The sequence below is a fragment of the Anser anser genome (assembly GCF_964211835.1).
Source record: "Anser anser genome assembly, chromosome: 6".
Taxonomy (NCBI): Eukaryota; Metazoa; Chordata; class Aves; order Anseriformes; family Anatidae; genus Anser; species Anser anser.
The window spans coordinates 23,378,842-23,396,494 of NC_139726.1; the positions used below are offsets into that span (position 1 = coordinate 23,378,842).

The following is a 17,653-nucleotide window of genomic DNA, read 5'->3' on the forward strand; positions in this document are numbered from 1 at the left end:
AGCCCACATGCAGGGAAGTGCTTCCATGTCCTTGCCAGTCAGTGCCGGCTGGCCCCAGGGATGGGTCCCCCCAGGACCTCTACAGGGAAGAAGAGCACAGCTGCCCTGCAGCTGTGCCACCAGTGGGGCATGGCGGTGGGGCTGCTGGGGCTGCGCTGCAGGGCCAAATCCCCAGGGATGAGAGCTGAGGCTGTCAGTGTAATGTCCTGATTGCATCTACCCATGCTCTTCCTTTGCTGCCACCAGCCCAGTCCTCTGAAATCCACAAAGGACCCAGTGGGGTTTTAAGTTCTCTGGGCCATCCTGGTTACCCTTGGGTGGCTGGCACCATCTCTGGCCCTCGCAAAATTTGTGTGCCTCTTCCAGGCCACAGTGAGCAGCGCTTTGGCCAAGAGCTCATCAGACTCTTTGGACCGTTGAATGGAAGGCGTTGGATGATGGATGAAAACATTTTAGTTTCAGGCCTTTATTTGGGAATATAATATTTTGGTGGCAAGGTGCAACCCTTGCATTTCCCAAGTGAGCCCACGGGCACCCCCTAAAACCTAGGAGGTGAAATTAAGTCAATGTTTAACTCAAAGCTGAGTAGTGCAGCCCTTCTTCATCTTCCTTCCCTACCCAAGTGTGTCATCCAAGCCCAAGTGTGATCTGCCTCTTGCCTTCACTGCACTGACACACGACTCTCAATTTCAGGAGTTGGATGAAACCCACCAGTATCCACATCGAGGTTTTAGGTAGTTCAGACTGGGCTGTCAGGCTTCCCTCTCAACCATACAGGGAAAGATGACCACTTTTGGAGTTCAGGGTTCCATCCTCCGTGTTTCTTCCTGTTCCCTGCCGTTCAGGGAGAAGAAGACTAAGAGAAAGTGTTGGAGGGTTTGGCTGGGCAGTGCAACTCGCCGCACTCCTGTGCCTGCTGCGCTCCTTTCGCTTCCTGTGCCAGCTGCGAACACTCAGTGAAGAATGCCGAATCGCCAAGGGAAAAATGAAAGCCCATTAGCGTGGTGAGCCGGGGGATTCACTGCTGAGAGCCTGCAGAGCACTTATCTGATGGAGCGAGACCATTAAGTGCCGGGAGGTGCAGCACCCCCCGGGTGCGGACAGCGCGGGGGTGCCCGCGGGCCCGACGTCCTGGGATAGCCCCGTCCTGGGACAGGGACAGGGGCAGGGGCAGGGGCAGGGACATGGGTAGGAGCCTGGGCGGCGGCAAGGCGCCGGCTCCCCTCGAAATCCCGGCTCCGCAGTGAGCGGCGGCTCCGGCGATCCGGCCGGTCCCGAGGTCCCGGCAGGGCTGGGGCCGGGGGCGCTGCCCGCCGGTTCCCGGCCCTGTGCCCCCCCCGTCACCCCCTGTCGCTGTCCCTCGGCCCGCAGGGTCAGGCCGGGCCGAGCTGCCCACCCGAGCCCCGCGTCGAAAGCGGGCGGCCGGCAGCGGGCACGGGAGCCGGCGGCGCCCGGGACCCCCGGTGCGGGCTGCCCCCGGCGGGCTCCCATTGGCCGCGGGGCGGGACGTGCCGCCCGCTCCGGCCCTATATCAGGGCAATATTGCCCCGGCGGGGCGCGGGGCAGGTGCCGGAGCGGCGCTGCTCGCGCAGGCATGGACCTGGGGTACTTCCCACTCGGGCTGTGCCGCGGGGCCCCGGTGCCCCCCTGCCCGCGGCGGGGGCCCGGCTCCTTCCCCCCACCGGGCATCTCGCCCGGCTCCGCGCCGCCCGCCTGCGCGGGGTGCACTGCGGCCCCGGGCCCCGGCTACGAGAGACCACGCGGAGCTGGGACACCGGGCGAGGGCTGCGCGGACCCGCCGCGACCCGACGACCCCGGCATCCGCCGCCCGACCCCTCCGGAGCTCGGCCGCCCCCGTCCCCGCCCCGGCTCCCCGGCTCCCGGGGCGGCCCCCCGCACCTTCGAGTGGATGCGAGTGAAGCGGAGCCCGCCCGGGAGAAGTGAGTGGGGCCGCGGGGCGCGGGCGGGGGCCGCTCCCATCCCTGCTCCCCTCTGCCCCTCTCCTGCCCCGACCCTCGCCCCCCAGCCCCGATCCCTTCCCCCGCCCCCGCCCCGCTGAAGCGCGGTGTTTTTCGGCGTTGCAGGCGGCGCGGCGCCTCCCGCCTGCCCCCTGCGCACCAGCTTCAGCACCCGGCAGCTCACGGAGCTGGAGAAGGAGTTTCACTTCAGCCGCTACCTGTCGCGGGCCCGCCGCCTCGAGGTGGCCCGCTCGCTGCGCCTCCGCGACGCCCAGGTGAAGGTCTGGTTCCAGAACCGCCGCATGAAGCAGAAGAAGCGGGAGCGGGAGGCGCTGGCGGCCCCCCGGGCAGCCCCGGGGAGCCCCCCCTGAGTCCCGCCGGGACGTCGGGGCTGCGGCCGGCTCCTCCGTCCGGGCCGGCCCCGCTTGCACTGCCGCTTACCTGCGGCGTTACCGCGGAGCATCGGCAGGGAAAGTTGCTGCCGGCCCCAAGCGCCGCTGCTCGGCTCCGTCTTGGAGCGAGGGGACGAGAAAGGCGGACGGGAGCCGCCCCGCGGGGCCGCCGCGGCCGGGCCGGGGGCGGGCAGGACCTGAGCCCCCGGCCGGGCCCAGCCGGCGGCCGTCGGTGTGCGGCGGGGAGCACCGGGGACCCCGAGCTGCCGCCCTCTCTCTCCTGCGTTTATCTCGTGGGAAGGGAGCTGCGCGGGGCGGCGGCACGGCGGGTGGGCGCGCACGGCTTCGGGCAGGGCTCCTGCAGAAGCCGGGGGAGCCCCGACGGGGCAGGGCAGAGCGGGGAGGGCTTCCCCTCACGGCGACGGGAGGGATGCTCGCCGGTACCAAGCGTGGCGCGGAGCCCCCTTAGGACAAGTGCCCTTATCTCCTTCCCCGGGGCCCACGGTGGCAGGGCCCGGCCGGTGCCCTCCCGCGGCTCAGCTCCGGGCACCTCTGGGGTGGGCGGGCAGGGTCGGGGCGGGACGGGACGGGAGGGCGCAGGGCCTCCTACAGCTCCCCGAGCCCAGCTCCTGGCCGCCCGCCTCCCCCGGGCTCGGTTGTCGCGTACGGGTGAAGAACTGCACCGCGTTAAGTCCGTATGCAAAAGGGATTAAAGCGCAGAAGGAGCGCGGGGATTCCTGTGTCTTCCTCTCGGAGCAGCGGTTCAGAAAGTGACAGCCACTGGTTGCTCCACAGAAGCGCAAAATTCACCAGGGATCCTCGCTTCCCCGGATTTCACCTTTCCCAGAGGTAAAGCAGCGGTATCCAAGAGGATAGAGCGGCTGAACCCGGACCCTTCTCCAGCACCTGGCCGGTGGCTGGGCGAGCATCGTGGCGGTGCACAGAGGGATGCCTCTGGATTCACGGGACAAAATAATTTTGGACGACTCTCCCTCTGCTTTGGACTTCATCTGGCTGTGGGACTTCGGGATGAAGAACAAGTCGTGGGGAGAGGGATCCAGGGGGGCCTGGGAGCACGGGGTCCCCAGCCGGGAGCCAGCCCCAGCCTCCCACAGCTGCGGGGCCTCGTGTTGTGCCTACACACCGTGTCCCCACTGTACTTGGAAAGTACAATAAAGCTGGCGGCTGGCGGCTGTGCATGCACGCAGGGACTTTTTTGTTTTGTACACAGGGTCACAGCTCCTTCCAAGTAGCTGATGCACTTCACAGGTTACCACGGAAAAATTCCCAAGGCAGAGCTGCTCGTATGAAACCCGCAGCAACCAAAAGAAATGGTGTGCAGTTTCCTGTTGCAGCAGTGACACCAAACAACCTTTTACACGGCAGGATGATCATTCATTAAAAATAGGAACTAATATTTCTGCCAGCTATTTTTTTTTTTTTGATAAGAAGCTACTCAAAGCAGAACAAAGCAAGATGTGGTACAATTCATGGAAATTCACATCAATCGCTTTTTTTTTTTTTCAATCTGATCATTAGAAGCAAGTCAACTCCAAAACAACTAATTTCAGCTGCTTTTAAGGTACATTTTACACCATATCTACTGTTAGTATTCTGTTTCTAAACAAAAAATACTCATATACATGCAGCCAGAATAAGCTGTCTTCTCAGAGCACATGGTTCACATGCAAACTTCAGAAAACAGCTGTGTTTTCAGTTGCCTCCAAATTCGTCATATGCCCGTGGGGTTGCTGGTTTGTCAGCCTTTTGTTTTCTTAATGGTTTTGACATTTGTGCTAGTCAACTTCAGGCCAGAGGAAACTTTTCCACACTGGTGGCATGCTCCTACACTACCAAACTAGAAAGAAAGATTCTTATTGATTTCAGTGGTTCTCGACCAGGCCATTAGACCACACTAAGTCTTTTACAAAGAATGTTTTCAGGCCATATATTTTCCCAACTAAAGAAATACATGTGCCAGCCTCATAGCAGTGCACAGTTCTGTATCAGTCAAAATGACACAGCCTGAATATATAGAGATTTACTTGCAAATTAAGATGAAACCTTACAACTTTTTTATGGCTGTCTGAATAAATTTGCTGGTATGAACACAAACATATTCTGTTTAAAAAACTGGTACTTAGTATTAAGTGTAATTTCTGCTCACACATCAGGGACAGTTTAATGACATCTCTCTTCCTCACAACCAGTTTTTACTGTGGAAGATATTACTCCTTTGTACTGTTCTGTCAGCAAGACACCCAGAGGAAGGAGATAATGCAAGTCATGTGCCAATTCCTGAATAATTAAATAAAAATGCCTCCGATATACATGGGTGCACACATGAGACAAATAAATGATAGATAAGGTCTAAGATTCACTCATTTAATATCCCAAGAGTTGTGTCTCACACATGTTCAGTTTGATGCCTAACAGTTGGAAACAGGTTTTAGGTTATGGAGATAGAGGTAAGAGCATGGGCTGTAATTCTCACCAGAGTCAGAACAAAATCCTCCAGACTTGCCTCAGTAAATACCCACCACCATATAATTTATCACAAACTACGAAAATATTATTTGCTGGCCTTATTTTCCCCCAAACATCATTAGAAACCACAAAAAGACCATTCTATTTCAGTCTTATATTAATTTTTGCCTACTGACTATTGCTCAAAGGGCCACAGGCTACCAAGGGGATATGAACAATAAAATTTTGTTTATGCATTCCCATTTTGCTTGAAACAGAACAAAAAAAATTGATTTGGAAGGCTTCCAAGGAGAAAGAAAATAAAAAAGTTGTTAAGTTACTGTTCATAGGCAGTATATGCGAATGTATAGATTTGATATCCTTTGGCCGGGTAAGTGATAACAGAACATCGCACATCTTTGAAAGCTGAGCTCAGGCAAGAAGCCAGGCAGGCTTTGGTATCTGGCTGCCCATGCAGAATAGAAAAAGTATATGGTCACGTGCCAACACAGCACAGGGAACACTTTGCTGAGGGTCAGACCAACTACTCTGGTTTATGGTATCAGCTGCATATACAAGTTTATTTTGAGCATCAAAGAACACGACAGTAAGCCAGAAAACAAAAAAAATATGCAACCCAATCACCACATTTTAATCTCCTTTTAAAAGTGTGCCATTTCCTCTGTTGGTAAAACCTGGAACAGTGGCTTACACATAAAACAGTACAGATTATTAACAGAGTAAACCAGACTATTACCTCTTTTAAGAAAAATCTTTGCAGGCAAAGTTACAAAATGGAAAGACCTCCTTGTAGTTCCAGCCATTTGTCTCTAACAGCTAATAAATCATACTTATGATATGTCCTGTACTGCTCCATAAGCCTAAATTCCGGTAAATCCTGAGAACGGCTGCAAATCCCCGATGACCTAGGAGACAGAGGTATGGAGAGTAACCTCAAGTAAGATGTGATTGTTACCAGTTTAGCATTAATAGGTGACTGAAGTTTAGGGGAAACTCCTTCTCTTGGTGATATATGGCTACATACTTCTATATGTGACTCGCTCAAACTCAAGCATAATTTTTTACTGCTTTTCCTAATGTCACTGAACACTAATGTCCTCTAGGAGCCTTTGGCCAGGAAAAGGAATCCCCCTGAAAGAAAGAGAGTGGTGAAGCAAGTCAGTAACCACTGTGTTATCTAATCATAATGACATCTGTTAGTCAAAACCACCCCCCAACATACCCCTATAAAGGGGCCCCATACTAATTCTGGGCAATATCTAGGAAAATACACTTCCTAAAGCCAGTGTTCTATTGTATTTTATTTTTATCAAAAAATAGTTGCTGTTTTGAGCCAGAAGAGCAAAGTAACCCTCGGCTGGGCAAAATTTGAATCTTCTGTGACCTATATTTACACCTGTGTAGAGTGCTAAAATCTTGGATAGAGATACAGCCCTCAGAGCTATTTGTGAACAGGATAAGATTTCCTCTGCACTGAAAAAATTAGGCCATGGGCCCACAAAAGAGCTTTCCATAAACATTTTTTTTTCTTGTGTTCTCGTTTTTGCAAATGACAACAGCCCCTGGTGATAAACAGATTGAAAAACAACTGTGTAAGTAAACAAATACATGAACTAATATATCAATCTATCAGACTTCCCACCACCTGGAAAACAAGTCTTTTAATTACCCTTCATCAGAGAGCATAATGTTGCAAACAATAAAATAAATTTCTCTTTTTTTTTTTTTTCTGGAGACCAGGGCATTTTTAGCCAGGATGGCATACTATACCTTATGAAAATACTAAGACAACTGTACTCAAATTGTCTGGTCCCTGGCCTTACATTGAGACCCCCATCCCATCAGAAAACGGGGATACACCGCACTGGGGTGCTCACACCCCTGCCCAGCTCTGCGGAGAGCAAAAGCCTTTGCAATGGATTGATCGGTGCTGCTCTGGCTGTGCATAAAATTACAGCTGGGTGAGAATTCAGTGGATCAGGAGAGCTGCTTCTGCTCGGCAAAAGGAGCCATTCATTTTGCCTCTACAGCCTATGAAAGATGTCTGTGTCCCAGTAATATGATTTTTGTGACATTAGTATAGGAGTAGAACCTGAGAGCTAAGGCTTCCCAGCCATTACTCTTCATCTTGACTGTTGTGAGACACTAAATCTGCATTCCTAATGTCCCTTTTTATGTTCCTTTAACAAGTAAACTAGATTAAAGACAATAAAGTTTAGAGTGGTACTTGAAAATAGATAAAAATCTCACTAAATTTTTTAATGGCTACTGAAGATCAGATTTTGCCCAGTTACTGTTCAGATAATGGACACAGCTTTTATTCCTGGCACTCACTCATATCAAATCCGTATGTTAGGCATAGATATTGGAATAACTATTTTTAAAACCCACACATTTATGGATTTATAAATTATACCATTTATGTATGGAGACATTTTCTCCAACACCTGAGCGCATCAAATCCAAAGACAATTATCCAACAGTGTTAAAAGCCTGTCAATAAACCCCATCTATCTATCTATTTAATAATTCATCTGAGTAAATGTGTGGTAAGTGATGTCAATGGGTTATCGCACCTATTTCCTCATGCTGGAGAAACTAGACCCCAAAACATGTGCATACAATGTGGCGATGCTCTACAGTAAGTCCAAGATTTTGTAAAATTTTATAATTGTAACCAGCACTGCAACTTTCACTTTAATGTGACCAGGCAGCCAGTTCAAACAAAAAAAAAAAAGGTACAGGACTGTTGAACACCCTTAATGTCACGTCTCACTCAAGAAATGGACCACCTGGTGCTTCTGGTTGCTTTTCAGAAATAGTACCAAATCAAATTGATTTGGTAATATGATTTGAGACTTTACACGTGTGAATTGTTATAGCAAGAGAGACATGAGAAAAGGATCATCACAACTCTGGGGCTAATCATAAATGTGAAAACAGAAACAAAAATACCCTGTCTGTATGTTGTCAGTATCATCCACAGTGCTGCTGCGTCATCTGTGATCTCACCTACCCCAGAGGTAGATGGTTGTGCTTTCAAAAGCGAACTGGAAGAGCACAGCTCTGCCCTGTTCTTCTGAAGATTTTTCCTAAATATAAAGTCTGTTGGATTTAATAAAAAGGTGATGGTATGTCTGGATTTTGTCAGCAGTGGTCAGATCCAGGCTGGGACATCCACATCTGCAGTCACCACCAGCCTGCAATTCATTTCCTAAATCCCATCATATAAGAAGTGGAGAAGAGCGAAGCACAAATGAACCCAGAACTGAAACTGCCTACTTCTACAGTCATGATAACCCGAGACTGCACACTTGGGGCTGCATCAAAATGTGCTCTGCTTTTAAGATGGTGCACCAGCCCTGTGGAGAGGGGGTCCCCCCATCCACATAACCTGAACTGTCTTTCAGGGAAGAGGCCCTGTGACCAAGCCAGTGATCAGAGCTCTGGAAGACTTTTCTTCATTGTCTCTGAAAGCAAATTTCTACTTTAGAATGACTACAGGGCATTTGCTAGCTCATAGACAAATGCAGATGGCGATACACCATGCTGGGTGGGGACCTAGTACTGAACTAGCCAAATGTTACGGTTATATAAAAAAATAAATAAATAAAAAATCTATCCAGTTTTAAAGACCATTTGTTCTTTACCTAGGTTTTACTGTGGGAAAATTGATGCACAGGGCTATGGCATTTGTTCTGCAGCCTGGACAAGCCCAAAGTGAATACCACCACCCTAATGATAGTAACGGGGTCCTTATAGGAGAAACTGTGAAAGTGTTCTGACTTTCCACCATGCATAGCTCTGATTTTTGAATATCATGAGGCTCCACTTGGAGATGGGCTCAGGGAGCTTGAGACAGGAGTGGAAGCTCTGGCGTGACATACTGACTGTGCATCTTGATAGCACTGCCAGAGGAAGGAAGAAATGTCTGAAATGTCATTCTGTTCCTCTGCACATAACATCATGATGATGACAACTTTGTAGTTGAGCCTCCTAGAGGAAGACTGCATGGTCAGCATTATAATTGATACCCCACGCTGCAGAGAGATCATCACTCACGCATTCTCATGCTGTTTCCAGACTACAGCTATGCTGATAGTGCAGGCTGACTGACCATCTGACCCATCAGTGTAAGTCTCCTGCACCAGAGCTGAGATATATTGGCAAGCCCAGGTATTCATTTTACTAAACAAATTTGATTTTGAGCATCTGACTAAGAAGACTTCAGATTCTAACAACATTAGCCTTGTAACTTTTGCCAGCCTTTGGGGAATTAAGAGGAGATAATGAATTGGGGATGTCACACTTACATGTGGCTGGTAGCTGGACTGGAGTTTAGCTAGCCTCTGCTTTTTGCACGTTTGTGGAAACTGAATCTGGCACATGTGGCTCAAAACGCTTCTGAATGAGACATTCCATTTTCATGTCCCAGTGTTAAAAAAGCTTCAAAGTGCATATTCTTTGCAAAACATTCTGAAATCACTGCTGCACTGCTAAGTGAGCAATGTTTGCTCACACAGCATACACTTTTTATTTCTCTGCTTGTCTCAAAAAGGACCAAAGGAGATGCCTGGTGCTTTTCTCACATCCTTCTACTGGTGCCAGAAAAAGAATCTATCTGATCTCTGGAGGTATCCAGCCTCACCAGCTCATACCCACAATTAGACGACCATATGTTTTTAATGTGTATACATTCAAGTCATTTCAGTCATCATCGTTTTTTTCTTTACCACTGTTGTACCCTGGGGAGAAACGATGACAAGTAAGAACTTCTACAGCCATAATGAAGGTAAGGCAAAGCTTTTCTTATTCCCTTTATGGAAAAAGACAGTGTCTGTAAGTGGAGTAGATTCAACTTCTGAAGTTTCTGTTACATCATATGTAGTGAATCAATTTTCAGCCTCCCTCAGAAATACACCAGGACGCTCCTGTATGGCCAGGCTACATGTTTAAACTGGAAGTGTTGAAAAAAAATCTAGAGAAAAGCTTCTTATTTATGAGGCATACAGGGGGAATGATTCAGAAAAATAAAAATTCACTTCCCTGTAAGCTTTTTAAAGAAAAGGAGATTTCACATCTAGAGGCAAACAGGTTAATAAAATATGACTCAGCTCTGTAGCATTTTTCTGTAAAAACAGAAAGGTCCGTACAAACAACAGATTGCTCTCTGAGGACTGAGTAATTGGGCCAAGTTCTCTACTCTTCTGCAGCAGTGAGTCATACAGTGCCTCCTGCATGAGAAGCTGTGAGCTGTGTCCCATCCTGACTCAGCAGTGAGAGTGCTCACATGAGATCAGAGGTGTTTGTTTCCCTGCTCCAGTGTGTTGCTTTGTGCAGAGCCCTCAGCCAGGAAACCTCCTCACTAGAGCACTCCCCAGGGCTACGCAGGTAGAGTGGGATGGTTAGGACTCCTGGAATCTCACAGCAAACTCTCATCTCCGATGTTATAAATTTGTCAGAGTTTTCTTTTGCAAGAGAGTTGTACACATAGGACTGATGATTTTTTTTTTTTTTTTTGTAGGTGGGTCTTGCTTTCTGTCTTCTATTTCTAAGATCTTTTGAAGGGGTTTTGGTTTTATCCCAGTGTGAAACAGCGACACATTTCTAATCTCAAAAATCTTTTGGGAGAAGGAAACCATTTCCTGCCCAGCTCTACAATTAATCACAGTACATCCCTCTTATAGTGTGCTACGGATAAATAATTCATTATAGCTGCCTCTTCCCTCCATGCAGGGGAGGCTGTTGTGATCATTTCTACAGGAAAAAGAAGAAAGTTGATTCTTTCTATGCTAGCCTCCAGAGAAGGATTCAGATCCTCTCACAAGGAGCTTTGATGAATTAATAAACCTCCTCAGAATTTACCACACTTGTCCAGAAACTGAGCTCAATTACAGCCCTTTAGTTTTCCAGATAACATCTTTAGAGTTTGAGAAGACTTGCCTAACAAGTGCCTACAGTCAAACTGTGAACAATTATTCCGACTTTCATTGGCTAGACGGTTCAGGATTTTGCTGCAGTATGAGCTATACAAGTATGAGGATGAACCTTTAGAGCCATTGCTACCACCAGCTGGAGCCGTGATTGCTACTTTGACGTTCCTGCAGTTTTGGTGATGCAACCATGATCCATGCCTAAATATACATATATTTTGTGTCTGATCAATTAGGGATTAAAAAAAGATGGTCAAGAATGGAAGCAGTCTGTTATCACAGGTTCGACCCAAGGCAGCCAAAGGTAGAGTCAGCATGGCAGGGAAGGTGGAGGAAAGCAGCGCTGACCACGTGAGAGCATGTGCAGGGAAAGTCCAGCTGAAGCTGCTGTCTCCCTGCTGGGAGCTCCTGCTTGCAGACCTCTCTTATTGGAGTTCTTGTTTAAGAGCCCAAACCTGGTCCCATATAACACCAGCTACGTGGATCTATTGCTCTGAATCCACCACTTGCATGGAGAAATGTGCTCCATGTGCTGCTGAGGCCCTACCAAGGCCCTGTGTACACTGATGGGCCCGACAAGCCCCACCTGGGGCCCTCACCACACCCTGCCCAATGGCCCAGGACACCTATTTAAAGCTCAGACAAGGGCAACATCCCTCTTTACCTAGGTAAAGCTTATGCTTGGCTGTGCCCTCATCTATGGGTTGACGTCCCTGTCCCCATGGAAGTGACTGATGCCCTGGGCTGGGCCTGCTGTAGAGGCTCTGCCCTGCCAACCCTTGCTGTGCCCTGACACCACCTGCGGGCAGCCCCCAAATGGAGGCTCAGGTAAAGCTGGGAAGATCAAGACCTAACTTCAAGATCTATCTGTTTCTCAGCACAGGGAAAATTTCCTCAGCAGCTGCTGTGAATGACAGCAATGTGCAGAAGCCTGGGGGCTGATGATGCCTCCAGTAAGGAAAAAAGTGACGCGAGGATTTCTGCACAACTGCTTTGATGCTTGCTCAGTGCAGCTGTGAGGATGACAGATGTGCTAAAATAGACTTGGCACCCCTGAAAATCTGACCCCGCTGAATAAAAGAAGGCAAGAAAGGAGGTGAGAAAGGGAGGAGAAAATGATTCATCTAATGGCTTTCATACGCAGTTTGAGATCCCGTTTGCTTTCAGAAATGCTATTTTTGTACATCTTAAAACTCTACGAAAACTTTCTGTCCTCATGTGGGTTGCTGGAAATGCATCAGCATTAATTGATTTGTCAATTAAGTGTGCGGTGTCTTCCATAAGTGCAAAGTGGTTAGTGTTAATACTCTGACTACTGAATTTTTATAGAAGTATGTTCTTGGAAGTTGTACCTTATTCTATTTGCACAACTATTAGACCAAAATTTATATTTGCCTGGTGATAAAAACAAGGGAATACTGTGACCAACATGCAGCTAATATTCATAATGTGAAGTTTATTGTAAAATACAGCTGAACTTTCACAGGAACACCTTTATTCCCTGCTTAGTCATGAATGCTACTACAAGACATGCATGTCAGCTTCCCAAACAAATACACAGAAGATGTGGAGATCAAAGCTAGGCCTCAGGTTTGCCTTTGCGCTCCCACATAGAGCAATACCTCCTTTACCCCTGTGAGTAAGATCTCAGGACGTTGTGTGACTGAAAAACGTGGAATTTGACTTGTACTTGGGTGATTTTGGCACCACTCCTCATACTGAAAAACAGTGGATTGTGTGAAACAATTGACAGGCAGATACTTGCATTAAAAGTATACCGAATACCCTGTGAGATCTATTTGATCACGTTAGTCTGGATCCATCTGTTTCTGTTTCTCCGTATGCTCTGCCAGGCTGCTTAGTGCATGGAGAACCTCTGGCATGAAGTTGTGCTAGAAACACCCTCCTGCTGCTGCCTGGCACTGGATGTGTTGGCAGGGAGGACATGCTTGAGTCTTCCTTCATTGCAGAGATTCCCAGCAGCCATAATAGCTTTTTAAAGACACTGACAGGCAGCATAATTCAGAGCAGCCCGCAGGATGCCCTAAGTTACACCAGAGGGGCAGCCTGGCAGCAGGCCAGGCGAGGAGAAGGCATTTCAGTACTGGTTTGTTTGCTGCCTCTAAATGAGACAAATCCCTCACTACCACTTGGCCTATTCTCAAACACCAGCCGTACCACACAAGCAGTCTGTTTCAGAGATTTCACTCACCAGTGAAATTTCTGCACAATTCTCTTTCAGAAAGAACCATTCTTAATTGAATCTACAACTGTCAGCACTCCTCCTGTGTTTTGGAAAGGCCTGAGTTGTTAGAGACCTGCTCCATGGAAATGGAGAGCAGCAGTTTGGGCAGAGCTCCCCAGTTGTGTGCTGAGAAAGTGCTCTGAAGGGGTCTGTCAAGCAGCATGTGGCCTGAGGCGGTTGTCTTGGGATGAAGAAAGGTCGCTCAGCAGCACAGAACAGCTCTGCAGTATCCACCACCACCTCTACAGTGCTCTGAAGAGGAATGCTTGCTGTTGGTGTTTGGCACACAATACCATTGTGTCCATGTTCAATCGGACTTACCCTATGATGTGTTTCATGAACTTGGGAACCGCACACGTGAAACTGAGCAGAACTCAAGTCTGGAGAAACTCAAACTCCTGCCCTCTCTGGGGATTTGCTCAATCTTATGTCCCATCATGCAGCTGCCAGCTACACTTTAAGTTGTATGGCCAGCAATAGTGGATGTGTTAAAATCTAAACACCTTAAAGCAAAAGACCAAAGTCTTTAATTGTTATCTCCCAATTCCTCCTGCAAAAATATTCCTAACAACTCAATGCCATCTGCAAAGCTGATATTTACAACTGCAGCTATTGGTATGTGCTATTGATAGCGGTGCTGTGCATTTTATTAAATATTAACACGGAACAGAAAAGCAATGCAAATTAAATATGTGTGTTACAAATTGCCCAAATAATATTAAGGAAACTAATAAGAACAGTCTTGGGATTTTCTAGGTAGTAGATTAATCTTTATTCAAATTTAATCAATTTTAAATTGAGCATATATATCCATATATATGACCTAGTCCTGCTTCCCTGGTGGACAGTTCAACCCTAGCAATTAACAATTTACCTGGTAAAGGCAGCCCATGTGGAGAGGTGAGCTATGAGAAAACTGTGCTTCATTTTCTGGGCACGCCTATGTAAGGTGAGACCCTTAGTAAGGGGTAATGGTTCTGCTATAGCTGCTCCATTTGAGCTTCCGGAATAAAAAGCCCCATGGATAGTCTAATTCTGCCCTTTGCTTTCCCTTGAAATTCTATCTTAAAATGCATTCTTCTCTCAGTATCGAAATGAGAGGGACTAGCTCCTTGGGATCTGCTGTTATGCCTTTAAAATCTGTGAAAGCTGGGAAGCTTTCCATGGTATGAAGCAAGAATTACCAGAAAGAAGCTTGTGAATCATGTGGCCAGCTGAAGAAACAATTTGCATGCAGGCCCTGCAGGAAGCCAGGCTCAGCAGGAGCGATTCCCTTCCTCAAAGGGCAAGGGGGAGGAGAGAGGCGTGTTGAATAGAGAGGTAAATGTGGTGATGGAATCAGCTTCATTTCTAACACCTATCATCACTAGATATCTCCCTGGTGCATTTCCTATAATACTCTGCATTCACGGTCCTTTCAGTGGGAGCAGGGAGGAGGACAGTTAATACAGAAACAAGAAACACCACCCCGATCTTCAGTCCCAGGGAAGGAAGCCTGAACACTTCTGTCCTGCCACACTTTGAAGGCACAGAGCATGCTCCATTCACAGCAGTTTTCTTCCTATTTTGGCTACTTGTTTGGATTTGTTGGTGTATTTTTCTTGATATATATTTGTCAATACCTGCTGGATTCTTTCTGTAATTCTCTTCTACGAGTTAGTTTGCATCATCCATCTCCATTTCTGGAGATGAGCTGTTTGTACCAAACTGAGCTCTACAGAGAAACCTTCCTTTCTGGTTAGGTGCTAACTTGCATTTGGCCTAGCTCATACCTCGTTCACACTCAGTCTTACCAGGGCAACTTTTGCACCATCTTGTTTTTGGCCTTCTCAGTACTGATAGTACTTAATTTAAGCTTAATTTAGACTTGTAATTTCTTAATACAAGCCATTCAACTTCTCAAGGCTGCTCAGTTTCTGTAATTTTGGTGCTATTCAATTTACAACTTTAACTAGAAATGTGGCTTTCATCAACATTTTAAAATAATCAGTCCTCTTTCATATCATTGATTTCAATCTTCAGTCCGTTGTCCCTGTATATTTGCCTCAGTCCATGTCCCAGTATATTTTCTTCTGCTTTTGTTACTGCTGTAATAGCACTCTTCCACTCCCATGTGAAGTGGAATTTATTTTTAGTAACAATGTTGAGTAATTAAATACTAATTGTCAGAGAATTTCAAGTACTTTGCAAACATTAATACCGTCCTGTATTCGTTTCACAGATATCTTCTGGTATGTACCAGCAAACAAGACTTAAAATCTTACCCTACCTAGACTGAAACATATCATTGTGTTATCTGTCCTTTCCAGTACAATAAGTCTATTTGATAAAATGAGGTATTCTTAAAGTATAACTAAGTCTTTCACATCTCCATTACCTTCTCTGCAACCTGCATATTGGATTCATGATTTAATGTTACAGCATTTTTCTAAACTTTGGATAGTCTTTATATCCAAAGACTAAGAAAGACTTCTATCCAATTAAGACTAAGAAATTAATGGTGCCTTAAAGGCAAGATGTACATCTCAAAATGCAAAGTTTGTCTTGCATATGGAATCTTAACTTGGGATGAAGAAAAGGCAGCTATACCCTTAACTGAGTTCCTTTAGTTATAACTTAATGTCCACAAGACAATTCAGGAAGCATTTTCATCCAGTACGTTGAAAAGAACATATTTGGTATGATCCATAAAGAAAGCACTTGTGATTGTTGGAACAGCCTTCTGTCAAATTCAGATTGTTTTATGCTCACGTTGCCTCTCCTCTTTGCTCATTTGTTTTAAAGGTCAAAAAATTAACGGTCCAACTGATACACACTCCAGGGATGTACAGCCATATCTAACATCTTTGTTCTTGTTCATTTCAGGGAAGAATTCTAACTTGCAATTAGTGTGGCATGTTCAGGCAGTTAGAGGTTAACCTTTTTTCTACTTTCAGGCTCTAAACCATATTTAGTCATTTCCGTTATCTCCAGAGAACTATTGGGATTAAATCCTCATGTGTGTTGTAGCTCCATAAAACTTGAGTGCCAGAGGAACTGAAGATGGATTGAGTTGCCTTTCTTGGCAGATCGTAGGGCTGGTTACAGCATTCCCAGTAGCTCTTTCTACACTGAATTTAAAAACGAAAAACACTGTGATCCTTTCATCCAAAAAATGTGGAATAGCCTGAACTCACACCTTTCAGCTCCTTAGATGTTGCCTCTACATGTCATGTGAAGCAAGCTAGCTAAGCTGACTTTCCATGAATAGTAGAGAGTGCCTGTGACTGGGGACTTGTCTGATCCAGAGCATGTTTAAAGGTCCTTTGATGTTGTTCTACCGGTCCAGTGTACCCTTGCCCTCACTCCTCTCCATAGGATCATAATCAAAGCTGTGTACACATAATATATCACAAAGAGCTGCAAAGCATCTGCAATTATCCTTCCATGTATTTTTCTACTAGTACAAATCTGAAATGTCTGCGATATTTCAGAATTAAGCCATGTTTATACTGCTGAAGGATTTGGCATCTGCCATGAGTTAAACAACAAATGTCATTGCTCCCCAAGCATACGCTTTACTACTGTTTACTGGATAGAGATGTGGGCAATAGTCAACCCAAGAATCCACCACAATACTCAGAATTAGGATAAATATTCTCATCTATCATGATATTGGCCAGCATTTCTTGCTACCATTTGACAGATTGCAGTTGTGTTTTCACTCCCCTTGTGATTATATTTCCAAGTGAAGAGAATTATTACACCGCGGCTAAGTATGCAGTTGTGTCTCAGATAACATTTCAATTGGATGCGAATTCGAAGAAATTTTTCCTCAGACTGGATTAACTAAGGAGATCAAGACATAAGTCCCAAAACACCACTTTGCTCGTATGTCTTTCTAAGTTTCTATCCTCTACCCACTAAACACTTTAAGGAAAATTCTATTTCAATGATGTACAATGACAATACTCAGAAAAGGCAGTTGAGTCATAGTGAGACAAGTAGAGCTTCTTTTGTTGGTATTTGTATAACTGAAAATGCTTATCGCAATACACAAAGATGTCCTCCACCATTTTGTGCCTGCCTTCTATGAAGCATGAAGTTCTGTGTGGCTATCACAGGGCTGCAGAGAAACCAGAAGCTGTGCAACCATCGTATGAATTGGTGGGAACGTGTCATTTGTGGTTTATGGCCTGGAGCACCTATGAAAGATCTGAGCTGTGTGTTTTTTTGGTCCTCTACAGAACAGGAACTCAAGTGACAGAATTAAGGTTGTTTGATTTAGTGCATTTCCACATCTTGAAAGGTTTGTAATTTAGTTTTATTGCTGCATGTGTAGCTCCACAAAGTATCATGTGAAGACGGCTAGGGAACCTCTGACGTTACACTGCAGGTACACTACAAGCCCCCGTGCTGGCGTTACACCACATGTAAATTCTCTCTGCACCTGTTTATCGGTACGCGTGCTTTTACACAGCACGTCCGCACTTCCCACAGGCTCTCTGGCCCAGAAGCGCCCCGAGGCACTTCCCCTTCTTCCCCCCAGCCGGCGGGGCGCAGGCCGCAGCCCGACCCGCGGCCTCCCCCCGGCCCACACCGCCCAGGCCCCGCCCGCGGCGCGTTCGGCGGGCAGCGGCCCCGCACGGCCGCCCGGGG

At 46.9% G+C, this 17,653-nt stretch overlaps 1 protein-coding gene across 3 annotated transcripts; it reads left to right on the forward strand.

The window, feature by feature from the left end:
• The first annotated feature begins 985 nt into the window (after positions 1 to 985).
• LOC310901447 (homeobox protein Hox-D1-like) lies at positions 986 to 17,557 on the forward strand. Of its 3 annotated transcripts, none has more exons than XR_014585813.1 (3): positions 986 to 1,940; positions 2,085 to 11,866; positions 13,013 to 17,557. XR_014585813.1 is itself a non-coding variant. In XM_083841010.1 (2 exons), the coding sequence occupies exons 1-2, from the start codon at positions 1,595 to 1,597 to the stop codon at positions 2,327 to 2,329; spliced, it is 591 nt and encodes a 196-aa protein (XP_083697136.1). In that variant the 5' UTR covers positions 986 to 1,594; the 3' UTR covers positions 2,330 to 17,557. The 3 variants fall into 3 exon arrangements, 1 of the variants encoding a protein (XP_083697136.1); XR_014585814.1 differs by having other exon boundaries at positions 2,085 to 11,598; XM_083841010.1 differs by having other exon boundaries at positions 2,085 to 17,557.
• Positions 17,558 to 17,653: the final 96 nt, after the last annotated feature.

Coding starts and splice junctions, on each gene's coding strand:
- LOC310901447 (XM_083841010.1), top strand. CDS start 1,595: ATGGACCTGGGGTACTTCCCACTCGGGCTGTGCCGCGGGGCCCCGGTG. Junction 1,941..2,084: donor GCGGAGCCCGCCCGGGAGAA/GTGAGTGGGGCC, acceptor TCGGCGTTGCAG/GCGGCGCGGCGCCTCCCGCC.